The sequence below is a fragment of the Pteropus medius genome, unplaced genomic scaffold (genome assembly GCF_902729225.1).
Source record: "Pteropus medius unplaced genomic scaffold, Ma_sr-lr_union100, whole genome shotgun sequence".
NCBI lineage: Eukaryota > Metazoa > Chordata > Mammalia > Chiroptera > Pteropodidae > Pteropus > Pteropus medius.
The window spans coordinates 27,684,865-27,701,983 of NW_024352787.1; the positions used below are offsets into that span (position 1 = coordinate 27,684,865).

At 44.5% G+C, this 17,119-nt stretch overlaps 1 protein-coding gene across 2 annotated transcripts in view; it reads left to right on the forward strand.

Moving 5' to 3' along the window:
- The first annotated feature begins 16,153 nt into the window (after window positions 1-16,153).
- RHBDD2 (rhomboid domain containing 2) overlaps window positions 16,154-17,119 on the forward strand; it is a 12,140-nt gene continuing 11,174 nt past the window's right edge. Inside the window, exon 1 of one of the 2 annotated variants that reach the window (XM_039848986.1) lies at window positions 16,154-16,432. In XM_039848986.1, the coding sequence (XP_039704920.1) occupies window positions 16,255-16,432 (178 nt within the window). In that variant the 5' untranslated portion in view covers window positions 16,154-16,254. The remainder of the gene's footprint in view (window positions 16,433-17,119) is intronic. The other variant, XM_039848987.1, reaches the window with a different exon arrangement.

Consider the following 17,119-nt stretch of genomic DNA (forward strand, 5'->3'; position numbering starts at 1 on the left):
TGCCTTTCATAGGGCTGGGATTCCTTCCAGGCAGAAAAGCCCACAGACAGAAGAGGCAAGACAGTCCGAAGTGCAACTTCCGGATTTATCGCTAGCAGCGGCAGCCAAGGAGCAGGTTGGAGGCGCAACACCCTCCCCAAACTCTCCCTAAATCTGCCCCAAGACTGAACTAACAGACCACATGTGATCCCTCATGACTCCTAGTCCCCACATCTGCCTTCGTTTTCTTTCCTGAGGCATCCCCAGGAGTGAGGGTGGAGTCTGTGTCCAGGGCGACCCAGAGCGGAATTCTTTGGGTCCATTTTGACGGATTCCCTCTGTATTCGGGTTTTCCTCACTCTAGTTGCCAAAAGAATGCAAATCATGCCATCCTTCTGCTTCCTTTCTCTCCTTATTTTGCTTCTTTGTCTAAGGTCTGAATCTTTTGCTGTAAGATAGATCGACTTCTGTCATTTCTCCAGCTTACTCCCTTTTATCCCTCTAGCCAGTCTGGATGCCTTTACCATCCCTTTATGATCAACAGCCTTTCAGATTTCTCCTTTAGGTCCGTGCTTCCCAACAGTGAGGAATTTGTACTGGTCTGTGAGCAGTCACAGGTGAGTTTTGAGCCTTGACTTGTTCTTTGAGGAGATTGATCTGGCACCAGTGGGGGGATCAATCATAATAGCTATAATTTATTGATCACTCACTTTGCCAGGTGTCTTGCATATATGACTTCTAATGTTCTGAGGGAAGCTTCATTGTATGTATTTCACAGGTGAGAACATTAAAGCTAAGAAGATTAAGCCAGGTCCTCAGCCAATAAATGGCAAAGCCAGAATTCAACCCCACATCTCTTTGGCCCCAATGTCTGTGTCCTTCCTATGTTCACTCCAGGAAAGAGCCAGAGGCAGGGAGGCCACTTGGGAAAGCACTGGAGATGACGGAGGCCAAAATGAGGACAGCACAGTGGGGCAGATGTAAGCCCTCGGGAATGGAAGTCTGGGTTGGCTTGTAATCCTGGGGAGGGAACCCAGTGGGGTATAATTACAATAAATTATTTTTGCATAGTACTTTATAAAATGTCCATACATATTAACTCATTTGTTCTTCATCACAGATTTGAGAAGTAAATCTTATTATCCCCTTAAATTCAGTTATTCTGATTCAAAAGCTGATGCATCCCCACCCTCTTACTCTCTCCACCCTCCCCTGGCCCAATCCTCTCTCCCCGACCTCCGACCCCCCATCACAAACTCTAAGGAATAAACTCCAGTAAAGGAGGTTTAACTCTTGGTTGTGGTGTAATTTAAGGTAATAGTGGTGGCTCTAGCAGGGTGGCCAGAATATTTTTTATTCTCCTCATACACTCTCCACCTTTCTCTATCCTTCTCTGTGGAGTAGGCTGGTCTTTATGCACCGTATCAGGAGGCGCTCAGGCCCTCTGTCTTCAGGAGGCTTGGACCAATGAGAGGCACCAGCAAGCTGGCTCATCTCTCTACTGGTACAGCTGCTCTCATCAGGCCCAGGAATGATGCCCTCTGCTTGCCCCTTCAGGCCTTAGGAAGTGTAATGGCTCTCAGCCATTCCCAGCCCTGGGGTATTACACTATCCCTACCTCACTCACACCTTTATAAATAGTCTCTTTATTAAGTTCCCCTCAAGGGCCCCATTTTGAGTGTGTATGCCATTTGTTTGCTCTAGGGCCTGGGTGAGAAAGACAAATCTGCAAATCTCAGAGGCTTGACCCATTAAGTTATTTCTTGCTCATGTCACAATCCATCATAGGTCTTTATGTATGTATATATACAGACACATGTGTAGAAACTGTGGGGAGGAGGTAGAGGAAGTTGGGTCAGAATGTATAGAAGAGAAGTCGTGAGTGGAGTTCAGTCAGACAGAAGGTTTGTTTTACTGGAAGGCAGAGGGCACATCGACCTAGGTTGGCAGCTGGCAATACCTCAAAAAGGGACTCTCCAGATCAGTGTGTAACTGGAGGCTTGTCAATCACCGAGAAATAGGGACCTTTTGTCAGCACTGGGTCATGGGAATGAAAAAGTAACTGCCCGAAATGTGCTATTGCTTGCCCAAAGAAAATAATTTTTATTTAATTATCATTGACTTTAATATGCAACTGCTAAATATAAAGCAATGTATTAGAGTCTCTGGCAGGTACAAATTTGATTCAGATATAGGTTCACCTGCAAGATACTTGAAATTTCTTCATATTTAAAATTTATTATTTTATTTTTTAAAATAATTTATTAAAATTTATTTTAAAATAATTTATTAAAATTTATTTAAAATTTATTTTAAAATTACAGTTGGCATATGATATTATATTAGTTTTAGGTGTACAAAATAGTGATTAAACATTTACATTACTTACAAAGTGATCATTCTGGTAAATCTAGTACCCATTTGACACCATACATAGTTATTACAATATTACTGACTATATTCTTTATGCTATACTTTACATCCCCATAACTATTTTGTAACTACCAATTTGTACTTCTTAATCTCTTCTCCTTTCCACCCACCCCCCAACTCCCCTCCCATCTGGCAACCATCAAAATGTTCTCTGTATCTATGAGTTTTTTTCTGTTTTGTTTGCTTGTTTATTTTGTTCTTTAGATTCCATATATAAGTGAAATCATCTGGCGTTTGTCTTTCTCATCTGACTTACTCCACTGAACATCCATGCTGTTGCAGATGGCAAGATTTCATTCTTTTTTATAGCTGAGTAATATTCCATTGTATATGTATATACCACCTCTTCTTTATCCATCCATTGATGAACACTCAGGTAGCGTTCATATCTTGACTATTGTAAATAATGCTGCAATGAACATATGGATTCATGTGTCCCTTCGAAGTAGTGTTTTGGGTTTCTTTGGATAAATACCCAGAAGTAGGATAACTGGGTCCTTCTTTGTTTCTTGCTATAGCCTTTGTTTCAAAGTCTATTTTGTCTGATATAAGTATTGTTACTCCAGCTTTTTTGTTTGTTTGCTTCCATTTTCATGAAACATCTTTTTCTATCTCTTTACTTTCAGTCTATGTGTGCCTTTCAATCTAAAGTGAGCCTCTTGTAGGTAGCATAAGTAAGGGTCTTGTTTTCTTATCTATTTGGCTATTCTTTCTTTTCACTGGAGCATTTAATCCATTTACATTTAAAGTAATTGTTGATAGATATGTAGTTATTGTCATTTTATTTATTCATACTTTTATCTTTTTATCTTTTCTCTTCTTCTTAAAGAAGTCCCTTCAACATTTTCTGTAATACTGGCTTGGCAGTGATAAACTCTTTAGCTTTTTCTTACTTAGAAAGCTCTTTATCTGTCCTTCAATTCTAAATGATAACTTTGCTGGGTAGAATAATCTTGGTTGTAAGTCCTTGTTTTTCATCACTTGGAATATTTCTTGCCAATTCCCTACTAGCCTGCAAAGTTTCTGTTGAGAAATCATCTGATAGTCTTATGGGAGCTCCCTTATAGGTAACTAATGGCTTTTCTCTTGCTGCTTTTAAGATTCTCTCTTTGTCTTTATCCTTTGGCATTTTAATTATGATGTGTCTTGTTGTGGGCCTCTTTGGGTTCATTTTGTTTGGTACCCTCTACTTTTCCTGGGCTTGCATGTCTATATCTTTCTCCAGGTTAGGGAAGTTTTCAGTCATTATTTCTTCAAATAGGTTTTCAATTTCTTGCTCTCTCTCTTCTCTTTCTGGTACCTCTATGATGCAAATGTTGGTATGCTTGATGTTGTCCCAGAGGCCCGTTACTCTATCCTCATTTTTTTTTTTGGATTCTTTTTTCTTGTTGCTGTTCTGATTGGGTGTTTTCTGCTACCTTATTTTCTAAATCACCGAATCAATCTTCTGCTTCATTTATCTACTATCGATTCCTCCTAAATTATGCTTCATTTTCGTTTTTGTATTCTTCATTTTTGACTGAGTTTTTTATGTTTAGTATCTCCATTTTTATGTTTTCTATCCCTTTATTAAAGTTCTCATTGAATTCATCTACTCTTTCCCTAAGTTCATTGAGTATCCTTATAACCAGTGTTTTGAAATCTACATCTGGTAAATTCCCTGTCTCCATTTAGTTTAGATCTTTTTATGGAGATTTTTTCTGTTCTTTCATCTGAGACATGTTTCTTTGTCTCCCCATTTTGGATGCCTCCCTGTGTTTGTTTCTATTGTACTGGCTGGAAAATTACTGCTTGGCTATCGCCCATGGGAACATAACATTCTAACAATAAGCTTTATGCTTCTGTACCCCCGCTTGACACCCGACCTGTGGGTTGACAGGTAGTGAGTGAATAGGAGAAAAAAAGACCTTTATGTTTAAGACAGAATGAGGAATAGGATTTAGGGCTTAAAAACCCTGTAGCTCTACATTTCGGGGCTGCTTAATTTGGGGTCTGCGTACCCCTGGCAGACCCAGCTGGCTGAATAAAGAGTATGTTTCTTATAACTCACCGGTTTCTGGTGGTTTGTGTGTCTTTCGGGGACTGGCGGCTACAACATTTGGAGGAGCCAGTGAGATCTCAGGGAGTGGCCCTGGGATCTAAGACCGGACTGGCCTCCAAAGCAGTTTCTGTCCCTTTTGCGGATTCAAAGGGGTGGCCAACCTGAGACATTCCAGAGCCCTTGAATGCTGTGATGGGTCAGTACAATCATCAAGGACGCAACCTTTAGGACATACTCTTTGTTCCTGGTCCCGACGGGAATCTCCGAGGCCTTGGTGTCTGGATAAAAGGTACCTTTCTGTTCCTGTTTCTGTTGACCGGTCACTGGGGGTCTGTGGAGAGACTGGACGCAGTCATATCTCCCGGACTGTGGCCAGGCCGTGGGACACCGCCTCCTGTGCCCTGTTTTCAGGTTCTACCTATTGTCTTTGGTCTTGTCTAGGTCATAGGTGGCAGACTTCTCTGGGTCCACCTACACCCTAGTAATTGTTCTTGTCTGAGTGTCTGTTTTGTGTTTTCTGCGCAAGCGATGGGGGAAAGCCCGATTTCACAGAAGACACCCTTGGGTTGTCTCCTGCGACATTTCAAAGAAGGATTTGTAGAAGGAGCTGACTATGGCATAAAGTTTTCTCCAGGCAGACTAAAAACATTGTGTGAAGTTGAGTGGCTGTCTTTTGATGTAAACTGGTCTCTGGAGGGTTCTTTTGACAGGAGTTTAGTGAGGAATGTTTGGAAGATTGTTATGGGAGACCCGGGACATCCTGATTAGTTTCCCAACATCAATCAATGGTTAAACTTTGTTCAGACACCCCCTCCTTGGCTCCACCAGTGTGCCCTTTCTCTAGGGGTGCAAGTCTTAGTTGTGGGCACCCCAAAACATGCAGCAACTGAATCTCCAAGACTGCCCAGTCCCTCAGTCCTCCAATCTCCACGGGAGGACAGTGACCTTCCCCCACCCTATAATCCAGGACAACAGAGGCCAAATAGCACCACCTCACCTCCCCAGATGCCAGCAGGTAACCCCTATGGGCCTCCTTCTCCCGCTCCAGGTGGGGTACCAGCCAATACCACCACCCCAGCCATCCTCCCCTTGCGAGAAGCACCACTCCAGGGGCATCACATAGATAGGCCCTTTATGGTTTACCTGCCTTTCTTGACTAGTGACCTGTACAACTGGAAGGCACAGAATCTGCCTTTCTCTGGAAAACCCCAGGCATTAATAGGACTCTTAGAAAGTGTCTTTCAGATTCACTACCTCACCTGGGACAATTGCCAACAGCTTTTAATTACCCCCTTCACAGGAGGAAGAATGTGGATTTAGACCGAAATAAAAAAGATAGCTATGGAAGGGAGGAAAGTTGAGGAAGCACAGGAACAGATTGAGGAGGAATTTCCCTCCACCCACCTGGCCTGAAGACACATTTCTCAAGCAGGGAGAATGGCATTAGATCGGTACCACCAGATTCTAATTGGGGGAATTAGGATGGCTGCTCATCAGCCAACTAACCTTTCTAAGGTAACTGAAGTTGTACAGAGACCTCAGGAATCCCCCGGAGTGTTTCTTGAACGAGGCATACCGGGTACACACCCCTATTGATCCTGAGGCCCCTGAGAACCAGCAGGCAATTAATATAGCCCTTGCTACTCAGGCAGCCCCTAATATTTGGTGTAAATTGCAAAACTTAAAAAGTTTTGCAAGGATGAACCTGTCCCAACTTGTTGAGATAGCACAGAAGGTGTTCAACAACAGGGAGGCACCGGATGACCCCAAACATATGGCTAAAATCCAAAGCTACTGTCATCAACCCAGCCAATCTATTGCCAGATGCAAACTCCTAGACCCCCATTCATGACTGCATAGATTTCACTGATGCTTTTGTTCCTCGCGGCCAGACCTCAAGGACTCCCCTCTGCCTGAAGCCGATGAAGTTCTGTTCATGGATGGGAGCAACTTCATGCAAGAAGGAAGGAAGTACACTGGGGCAGTGGTCGTTACTCTAACTGGCACCATCTGGTCACAGGCTCTTCCCCATGGGACTTCTGCTCAAAAGACTGAGCTCATCGCCCTCACGGAAGCACTAAGATGGGGGAAAGGATAAAGCAGTCACAATATACACTGACAGCCGATATGCCTTTGTCACTGCACATGTACACGGAGCCATCTGCAAAGAAAGAGGGCTTCTGACTTCAGCTGGAAAGGATATCAAGAACAAGGGGGAGATCTTAGCCTTACATGAAGCCATATAGATGCCTAAAGTGCTTGCTATTGTTCTTTGTAAAGAGCATCAAAAAGGGAATAGTCCTGAGGCTGAGGGAAACCGACGAGCCAATGCAGAGACAAGAACAGTGTGGCCACAAGGCCAGTGGGGCCCCCACCACATCTACTGACTGTTGTCCCTTACCCAGAACTGCCTCCGTCTCCAACCTATACGGCAGAAAAGAACATATATTTTCAAGACAAGGGAGCCACTAGGAACCAACAGGAGTAGTGGACGACCCCAGATGGAAAAATCAGGCTCTCACAGCCCTTGGAAGGACTCTCCTCCACCAACTACACCAGACCACACACCTAGGGCGAACTAAGATGCTCTAAGCTTTAGACCCCTACTTTCACTTGCTAGAAGGGAGAAGAATTGCAGAGAAGATTGCCTCACGATGCCCGTCTTGTGCCCAAGTTAATTCAAAGAAGAGGAAAATAGAAGAACCTAGGCATAGGGAAAGAGAAACTTATCCGGGGGGCCACTGGGAAATAGATATCACTGAGGTAACCCCGACTGTGGGGGCCTACAGATATTTACTTGTTTTTATAAATACCTTTTCAGGATAGGCAGAGGCCTTCCCTACCAGGAAAGAGACTGCCTTAGTAGTTACTAAGAAACTACTACAAGAAATTGTCCCTCGATTTGTTCCCCCGGAACTTTAGGGTCGGATGACAGGCCAGCCTTCGTAGCAAAGGTATCACAACAATTGGCTAGCTACCTAAATTTGCAATGGAAACTCCACTGCGCCTACCAGCCCCAAAGTTCGGGGCAAGTAGAGCGAATGAATCGAACCCTAAAAGAGACATTAGTCTGTTAGGATTAGAAACTGGTGGGACCTGGGTAGAACTTCCCCCCTTTGCTCTTTGAGCCAGATGTACTCTGTATGTTAATGCATTCATCCTATTTGAAATTTTCTTTGGAAAACCCCCACCTTTAGTACCTAGAATAGAAGATGAGAAAAAGACAGAACTACGTAACCTTGTCTTACCTAAGTCTTTACAGGCCCTTCAAAGTGTATAGAAGGAGATTTGGTCCCAGGTTCGTGCTGCCCACTCAGCCCCAGAGGACAGACTTCCCCGTCAGTTTCAGCCTGGGGACTCTGTGTGGATCCAGAAGTTCACTTTCAAAGGACTAGAACCCAAATAGAAAGGACCCTTCACTGTCTACCTGATGACGCCCACTTCAGTTAAAGTAGATGGCATCCCATCATGGATTCATCACTCCCACGTGAAGGCAGCTCAGGAAGATGGGCCCTTAAGACTAAGACTCAAGCATACATAAGTATAACCCTTTGTTTCTTCCTTTTTATTCCTTTAGCCCAGGCATTTGACCAGCCACAACCAGAAACAGAAGGAGCATTAATAACTATGTTAACAACAATATAAAAGGTCTTAAATAAGACCACCCCGGACATAGGACAAGATTGCTGGTTGTGCCTAAACCCAAAACCCCCTTACTATGTCGGGGTAGGAACTCCCCTAAACTTAACTGAGCTCAGCAGGCTAGAACTTCAAGTCGATTCACTAGCAGAAGTAGTCCTCTAAAATAGAAGAGGTTTAGATTTATTATTCTTAGAACAAGATGGATTATGTTTGGCTCTAGGTGAAACCTGTTGCTTCTACGCTAATGACTCTGGAGTAATTAGAAAGAGCTTACGACTAGTACAGAGAAATTTAGATGCCAGAGAACAACAGAGATTAGAATCAAATAACTGATTTCATAGGATGTTCAATTGGTCACCATGGCTAACAACTCTCCTATCTGCTGTAGCTGGACCTTTAATCATCCTCCTCCTCTTGTTAACTTTATAAGAAAGAGAATTAGTATTACAAAATAGAGGCTATGAGCAAATTCCACATGAAGAATCAAGGATTTGATTTCCTGCTAAGGCCAGTGGGGAATGTGCTGGCTGAAAAATTACTGCTTGGCTATCGCCCATGGGAACATAACAGTCTAACAATAATCTTTCTGCTTCTGTACCCCTGCTTGCACACCCGACCTGTGGATTGACAGGTAGTGAATAGGAGAAAAATAGACCTTTGTGTTTAAGACAGAATGAGGAATGGGATTTAGGGATTAAAAACCCTGTACCTCTACATTTTGGGGCAGCTTAATTTGGGGTCTGCGTACCCCTGGCAGACTCATCTGGCTGAATAAAGAGTATGTTTCCTATAACTCACTGATTTCTGATGGTCCGTGTGTCTTTCGGGGGCTGGCAGCTACAACACTATGTATTAGGTAGGGCTGCTATATTCTCCTGGTCTTATGTAGTAGGTGTCCTGTGGAGTCCAGTATTGAAGTCTCCCTGGTCACCTGAGCCAAGTGCTTCAGGTGTGTCCCTTGTATGGGTTGTGTATGCTAACTTGTTATAGTTGAGCCTTGGTTGCTATTTGCACATCAATGGGAGGTATTGATCCTCAAGATGATTGGTCATGAGAACTGGCCATGACTATAGTGGAGGAGCTATTGTTCAGGGCTGACCCTAGAGAGCAAGATTCATTTTAGCTGGGCTCTGGTGCCTGCTCAATCTGCTTTTGTGTATGTCATTCTCAGATGTGGCCCCAGGTGATGCTCCAGTTCAGACCGAAGCTAGCTACCAGGAACACAGGCCAGGGCCTCTTGGGAGGGGTCCTGCCACAGGCCAAGTTCAAGTGCAGTCTGTGCCCTGCCGGAGCCACCTGGCATGAACCACCAAGCAATCTGTGATGGCTGCCACCCACACTGGGCTTGGATGTACCTCAAGAGGCCAAGCTGCAAACCAAGGCTACTACGGCTAGTGCTGGGCTTGGGGCTGCTCAACAAGAAGTATGGGGCACACTGAGAGAGGCCAGATGTCGCTTGTTTAGGTTTTGAACCTTTCAGAGAGTTTAGGAAAGTCTAAAGCATGAGCCAAGATGGGGTGTTTGTATGGTATAGCCACTGCAAGTGGCTTGGGTGGGCCCACAAGTTGGGTGGGGTGAGGTCTCAGGGAATCACCTGAGTGGGGTGACCTGTGTTAGTCAGGTTGATAGAGACTCAGATATGGTGGCCACCTGCATTTGCATGCTAGGAGAAGGGAGGGCTCAGCAAAGGAACAATGGATTCTGCCAGCACTTTTGTCTGGGAGAAAGCTGCCTCTCTTGCCATCACCCTGAAGCTAGAGAAATTTAGTTCCTCCCTGTATATCCCTGGCACCTTTCAAGCTGCTGCCCCAGTGCTATATCTCAGAGCAAGTGAGTCTGTCAGCAAATAAGTCTGTGCACAGGCCCCTTAAGAGGAATGTCTGCAATTCCAGTGGCTCTCCATCTCACTCAGCCACAATCTCCACTGTTTTTCATACAGAAGCTGTGGGGACTTCTCTTCCTTGCACTAGAACAGTGGGCTGGTCTTGCTCCTCTGGGGGGGATCTCCACAGCTGAGATATCTCTTCCAATTCTCAACTGCCACATAAGGGTGTGGGATCAGCCCATTCCACATCTCCACCCCTCCTACCAGTCTCAAAGTGGCCTCTTCTGTGTGTCCCCAGTTGAAGGATTTCTGTTCAGCTAGATTTCACGTGATTCTGAATGATGGTTGTTCTGTAGTTTAGTTGCAATTTTGATGTAGTCATTATAGGAGGCAATTAGAGTGTTTACCTACTCTTGACCACTTGACCACCTTGACACTAAAATTTATTTTTAAACTTACAGTAAAATTCATTTTTTTCAGTACACAATTCTATCAGGTGTTTAGTTTCTAAATTTTTCATTTCTTTGCACATTTTTTTATTAAGATATGTCATATACCATAATATTCACTATTTTTAAGTGTACGGTTCACTAGCTTTAGTATATTCAAAGAGTTATGCAATCATCACCATTAATTCTAAAACATTCTTATCACTCCCAAAAAGAGACACCATTCCTTGTTAACACTTACTCCCCATCCCTATTTTCCCTCACCCCTTGGCAACCATTAATATATTTTCTGTCTCTATGGATTTGCCTACTCTGGACATTTCATGTAAATGGAATCATACAATATGTGCTCCTTTTGGACCTATTTTACTTCGCATGTTTTCAAGTTCATCCATGTTATAGCATGTTTTAGCACTTGACTTTTTTTTTTTTTTGGTGGGTGAATATTTCACTGTATGTATATACCACATTTTGTCTACTCATCCATCAGCCGATGGACATTTGGGTCGTTTCCACTTTTCGGCATTATAAATAATGCTGCTATGAACACCCTGGTGCAAATTTTTGTGTGGACATATGTTTTTGCTTTTCTTGGGTTGATAAATATTATTTTTAAACTGCAGCATAATGTTCTGCATAGCTGTATCATACTGGACTGTAAACACACAACCATTTAACTAACACTGGAGATAATTTTTGGATGACCCAAGAGAATTATTGTAGAAATCAGATACCAGCCAGGAATGGAGCGAATGGACTGGTATTCCTTCCCCTGGGGTCGATGCGTGCTTAGGCAGTGGGCTTCCTGCTCTGTGTCCTGTGTCCTATCCTGAGAGCGTGGGAAAAGAGAACTGGGGAGAGAGGTCTTGACAAATGAATCCCACAGAAGGCTGCAGTCACATTACTTTGTGGGGGGTGCCATCCAAGATTTTGATGATTTAATTGGGGGGGGCACAGAGGGAGGACTCAACTGTCCCCAGATTAAAGTCATCTGTCTAGATGTGAGCCAATTCTGGAGACAACCAGCAGGGGGCAGTATTCTACTTTGAGAAGGGACCATTTCTCCACCAGACTCAAGGAACTCTGCACAGGTTGTCCAGCAGGGAGCAGTAAGGATGTGGCTTAGAATTGTAGTCCCCAACCTTTTTGGCACCAGGGACAGGCACTCCTATGAAAATCTAATGCCTGATGATCTCAGGTAGAGCTGAGGTGGTGATGCTAGCACTGGGGAGCAGCTGCAAAGAGAAATTAAGCTTTGCTTGCTCGACTGCCGCTCACCTCCTGCTGTGTGGCGTGGTTCCTAACAGGCCATGGACTGATACCAGTCCACAACCCAGGGGTCTGGAGCCCCTGGCTTGGAGGATTAAGGGCTGCTAAAGGAAGTTTGAGTGGGGAACTGATAACCAAAGTCATTCTGAACTGCTGCCGTCCTCATATGATGAAAGAAGAGGAAGAGCAGGCCAATAAGGAGCTGCGCTGCTCAGTGGGCTCCTCCTTGGGTGGCTGGAACCACTTGGGTGGCCTGAGAGATCTGATATACTGTGCCCCTGGAATGCCTGTGGAAGTGGGTGAGGTCCAGTCCTCACCTTACCCCTAGCCCCTTCCAAGCCCTGTAGTCACTCCGTTCTTTCTGCAGATGTGTCCTGGAGGTGGCAGGTGGGGGGATAAGGGGGGTTGTGGTAAATCCAAGAACACCTCAGCTGGCCAATTTAGATGGTTGGCACTGGTCCCAAAGCTGTCTCAGCATTGCAAATTGAGACATTTGGTGCTTATCATGTCCTCTAGCCTCTGACCCACCACAGCCTTTTCTTCTCCACACCAAAGACACCAGCTGCATAGAGGAGGGACTAACAAATATTTCTGAGCACCAACTATGTGCTGGGTTCTATTCTAGGTGCTGGGGGACATAGCAGCAGGTCATTGCCCTTGGAAAGCTTATAGCCTAGTAAGAGTGACAAACAATCAGCTGACTCGAGACATGAACAGGTGAGACTGTGGCAAGTGCACTGAAAGAAGAAATAACAGGGAAGTTGATCTGGGAAGAAAAGAAACATGTGAGCTGGAGACCCAATGGCTACGAAGGAGGCCACCACACTAACCAGGAGAAGAAAGCAGAGGGAAGAGCATGTTCAAAGGCCCTGAGGTGAGAAAGACTTTGGCTTGTTTGAAAACTGAAAGGACATCGGTGTAGTGAATGAGGGAATGTATTCACTTCTTATTGTTGCTGCAACAAATTACAACAAACTTAATAGCTTAAAACAACACAAATTACTACTTCATACTCATTAGATCGCTACTATTTTTTTTTTTTAAAGCAGAAAACAAGTGTTGATGAGGATATAGAGAAAACTGGAATTGTGTATCATTGGTCTGAATGTAAAATGGTGCAGCTGCTGCACCATTAAAATTAAAAATAGAACTATAATATGATCCAGCAATTTCACTTCTGGGTATACACACAAAATAATTGAAAGCCAAGTCTCAAAGAGATATTCGTATATCCATGTTTTCCACAGCATTGTGCATAGTAGCAAAAGGAGGAAGGAACTCAAGTGTCCATTGACAGATTAATGGATAAACAAAATGTGCTATATCCATACAATGGAATATTATGCAGCCTTAAAAAGGAAGGAAATTCTGACAAATGCTACAATATGAATGAGCCTTGAGGACATTATGCTAAGTAAAATAGCCAGTCACAAAAAGACAAATGTCATATGATTCTACTTATATGAGATACCTAGAGTAGATAAAATCTCTGTAGACAGAAAGTAGAATGGCAGTTGTCAGGGGCTAGGGGGAGTGAGGAATGGGGAGGTGTTGTTTAATGGGTATAGTTTCAGTTTTACAAAATGAAAAGAGTTATGGAGATGGATGGTGGTGATGGTTGTATAACAATATGAATATATGTAATACCACTTAACTGTACACTTAAAATGGTTAAGATGATAAATGTTATATGTATTTTACCACAATAATAAATTGGAAACCTCCCCAAGAAATTTATAATCTTTCAGTCTGGAGGTCAGAAGTCGCAATGGATTTTACATGGCTAAAATCAAGGTGTCAGCATAGCTTAGTTCTTTCTGGAAACTCTAGGAAAAAATAAGTTTCCAGCTTCTTGAGGTTGCCTCATTCCTTGGCTGGTGGCCCCTGCCTCCATCTTCAAAGCAGATAGCTCCAACTTCTGCTTCTGTCATCACATCACCTTCTGTCCCTCTGATCTATCTCCTTAAAAGGATCCTCATAATTCCATTGGGCCCCTCAAATAATCCAGGATCTTTTTCCCACCTCAATATTTCTAACTTAATCACATCTGCAAAGTTCTTATTGCTACATAAAGTAACATATACATACCTTCCAGGGATTAGGATGTGGACATCTTTGGGGGCCATTATTCCATCTCCCACAAGGCAAGTAGAGTGGTAGAAGATGAGCTGAGGAAGGTTAGCAGGGAATAGGATGTGTGGGATATCTAATTAACTGATTATAAATTGTAACAAGAGCAGCAATACCTTCTGATTTACTTTTTTAAAAACCCACCCTGGTTCCACTGGGTGGAGAATGGGTTGCAGGTAGAGATGACAGCATTTGCTCATGGATTTGATCTAGAACTGTCCACACTGGTGTGCATTCTCCCTCAGAAGTCGCCTGTCCCCCAGCCTTAAAATCTGGCACGTGGAGAAGCAGACACTCTCCGAGTAGGAGGATGACCAGTGGACCACAAACAGAGGAATCTCTGGGTAGCATATTTGAGGCTGGAAGTCTTTTTGCAGACCAAGGATAAAGAGAAAAAAATGATTCACAGTCCTGCTGTGTCCCACCCCTACACCTGCCTGCTGAAGGAGGCTGTTTGCTCATTCCAGTTCTCTATCCCCTGAACTTAAGAGGTCTTGGGGTTTTCTGGAGGCACAATTGGAAAAAATAGAAGAGGGAGGCAGAATCAGAGACAGGAGACCACTGGGTGCTCTCTGCATTAGACTACACAGCCCTTGGCTGTAGGATATGTGAAGTCACCACAACTCATTCTGCTAGGAGACCAAATATGATTATCCCTCTGGTAAATGATAAATGTATCAACCCTCCATATGCATTTGTGTTTGTTTATGGAGTCTTAGAACTGAGGATCCAAAAAAATTTTTAAAGGCATCTATTTCCACCTCCAAGCTGGTGCTCGAATATATCTTCAATATTTTCCTCAAGTCACCAGATGGCTTCTGCTTGCACATTTCTAGTATCAGGGAACTCATTACTGATCAAGGCAGCTCATTCCATGGATGGACAACCCGAACTGTCAGAAAGTTCTTTCTTAAGTGTGTTTCCCTGTCATTTTCGCCTTTCTGCCTCAGTGTTCCCCTCTGGAGAAACAGAATAAATCTACTCTGTTCTCTCCAGGAAAGCACTTCAGATAGCCAATGGCCTGGAAGGAAAGTCTCTGTGGTTCCTTTAATTATTTCTCATCAGACTTGATTTGAAGTGCCCCCTCCCCTCCTCCTCCCAATCCCAGTCAGCTGTTGGACAAGCTCTGGTTTTCCACATCCATTTTCAGTGTGTGTCTAGAAGACCCAGAACTCCTGGAGTGGCCTGGCTGACACAGAGGAAATGGGACCACCACCATGCTCCTTTTTCTAAGGCCCAGACTTGGGTTCCAGCAGCCTAAGTCCTCATTCACTACTTTTAGCAGCTCCACCACACTCCTGTTTCATATTTTGCATCCTGTTAAAATCTTAATTTTCGTGCTCACTGCTGTCACGAACAACATTAGTTTAAATGTACATAGTATCCATTTAAATATATCCCATTGCTTTATATTTATATCTGGAAAATTATATGGTTATATTTTAGTACTAAACATAAAAGATGAAAATAATCTCAGGTTCTCTCCCTGATGTTCAGGGGAACAGACACTGTCAGAACGACAGAGAGAGGGCAGAGTAGGGCCTGAGAATGGATGTGAATGTCCAGTACAGAGGCGAAGCATTTATTTTTCAGTAGTCTTTGTGGCCTTAAGGCAAATTTACATACAGACAGGCAGGATATTAGGGGGAAATACTGTAGAGGAAAGGGCAGAAAATTGAAGCCTAGCAAACGGATTCAAATCCCAGTCCTACCACTTCCCACTGTGACCTTCGGCAAGTTGCCTCACCTTCTGGAGCACCGTAATGGAGGAAACAATATTCCCGTTGTCTACCTTAAACAGCTGTTCTCTGACGAAAGCGCTAACTTAAAGTCCTGAAAGACCTTGATTAATTGGAGTGTTAGGAGTGTTATATTACACTCCTAAAACTTCAGCACCTTAATAATCTCTCTAGTCTCACGCTCATACCTCTCTAACCCTGCCACTGAAGGCTGCCCCAGTTGTACTCTTGGCCAAATCCAGGGCATAGCAGTGGAAGGTCCTGAATTCTAAATCCTTTAATTGAACTATCCAGAGACCTCCCCAAACCTCAGTTTTCTCATCCGTTTAACGTATAACAGGGATAAACGCAGGTAAGGGAGGGAGGAGGGAGGGGTGTGTGTGTGTGCGCGCGCGAGAGAGAGAAAGAGAGAGAAATGGCTCTGTACGCCACAACGTACAATGGTCATTCTTAGGTATCTGGAGCCGAGATGATGAAATCCAAACCCAAGCCTCTGAACCTGCCCCGAGATCGGAGGCCAGCGGTGCCACAGGGCTGCGTAGCCACAGGATGCTGACAGGAGATCCCTCTGCCTCCGCGCAGGGGAGGCTGGTCGGTGCCACCGGATTGGACTGCTGGGCGTGGGCGGAGCCTGCGGAAGCTGCGTTTCCGGCCGCCTCCGCCGCTGTTGCCAGGAGAGACAGCTTGGGGAGGCGGAAGGAGCCGGCGATTAGTCGGTCCCCAGCAGCCACCGGAGCGGTGGCGGCCATGGCGGTTTCGGAACCTGGGAGTCGGAGCTGGTCCTTCTGTCCGGAGGTGCCATCCGCCACCTTCTTCACCGCGCTGCTCTCGCTACTGGTGTCTGGGCCCCGCCTGTTCCTGCTGCAGCCGCCCCTGCCGCCCTCCGGACTCTCGCTGAGATCTGATTGCCTGCGCAACTGGCAAGGTGAGCAGGGCGGGGAAGGGACCCCCGTACCAGTCCTTTTCCTCCGACCTCGCCAGGGCCTGGGCTTCGGCTTCCCAGCACCTGCGCCATCAGTCCTTACCTCCAGCTACTCCGTCCGCATCATCATTCTCCCCACCCGGAGGAACAGCCGCATATTCCACGTCTTTGTCTCTCCAAGCCTCATCTTAGTCATCAACTGTAATCCTTCCCTTCCCAAATTTGTTCCCTTCCCTGTCGCCTCCAGACTAATGACAGCCCCCACATACATACGCAAGCAAGCAAACCGTTTTCATTCACCCATGCGCTCTCTGTGAGGAAAAGGATTTTTTCTCTCCTTTGTCGTACACACACTTCCGTCTGCTTTAGGGCCTAACTCTCACTGAAAAATTTTTTTTCTCTCGCCTTAATCAAGACGTTTGAGCCTTATCTATAGCTACCCCTGTAAGGTTCCTGGTCTCTTGAGGTCTAGGATTTCTTTCGCTTCTTCGTTTGTATCTTAATTCTGACTCAGATTCCCAGCTCTGAGTCAGGAGGAGAGAGGGGCATCTTGTGCCTTTGGGAGAGGTGTGTTTTTTTTCCCGAGGAGAGAGGAATTTTGCAGACCATTAAGTATAAACATCAGCTCATAAAATTTCATTTTTTTCTGGGGAGTAAAATGGGAAATTTGTATAACTTGCTGTTTTGCAA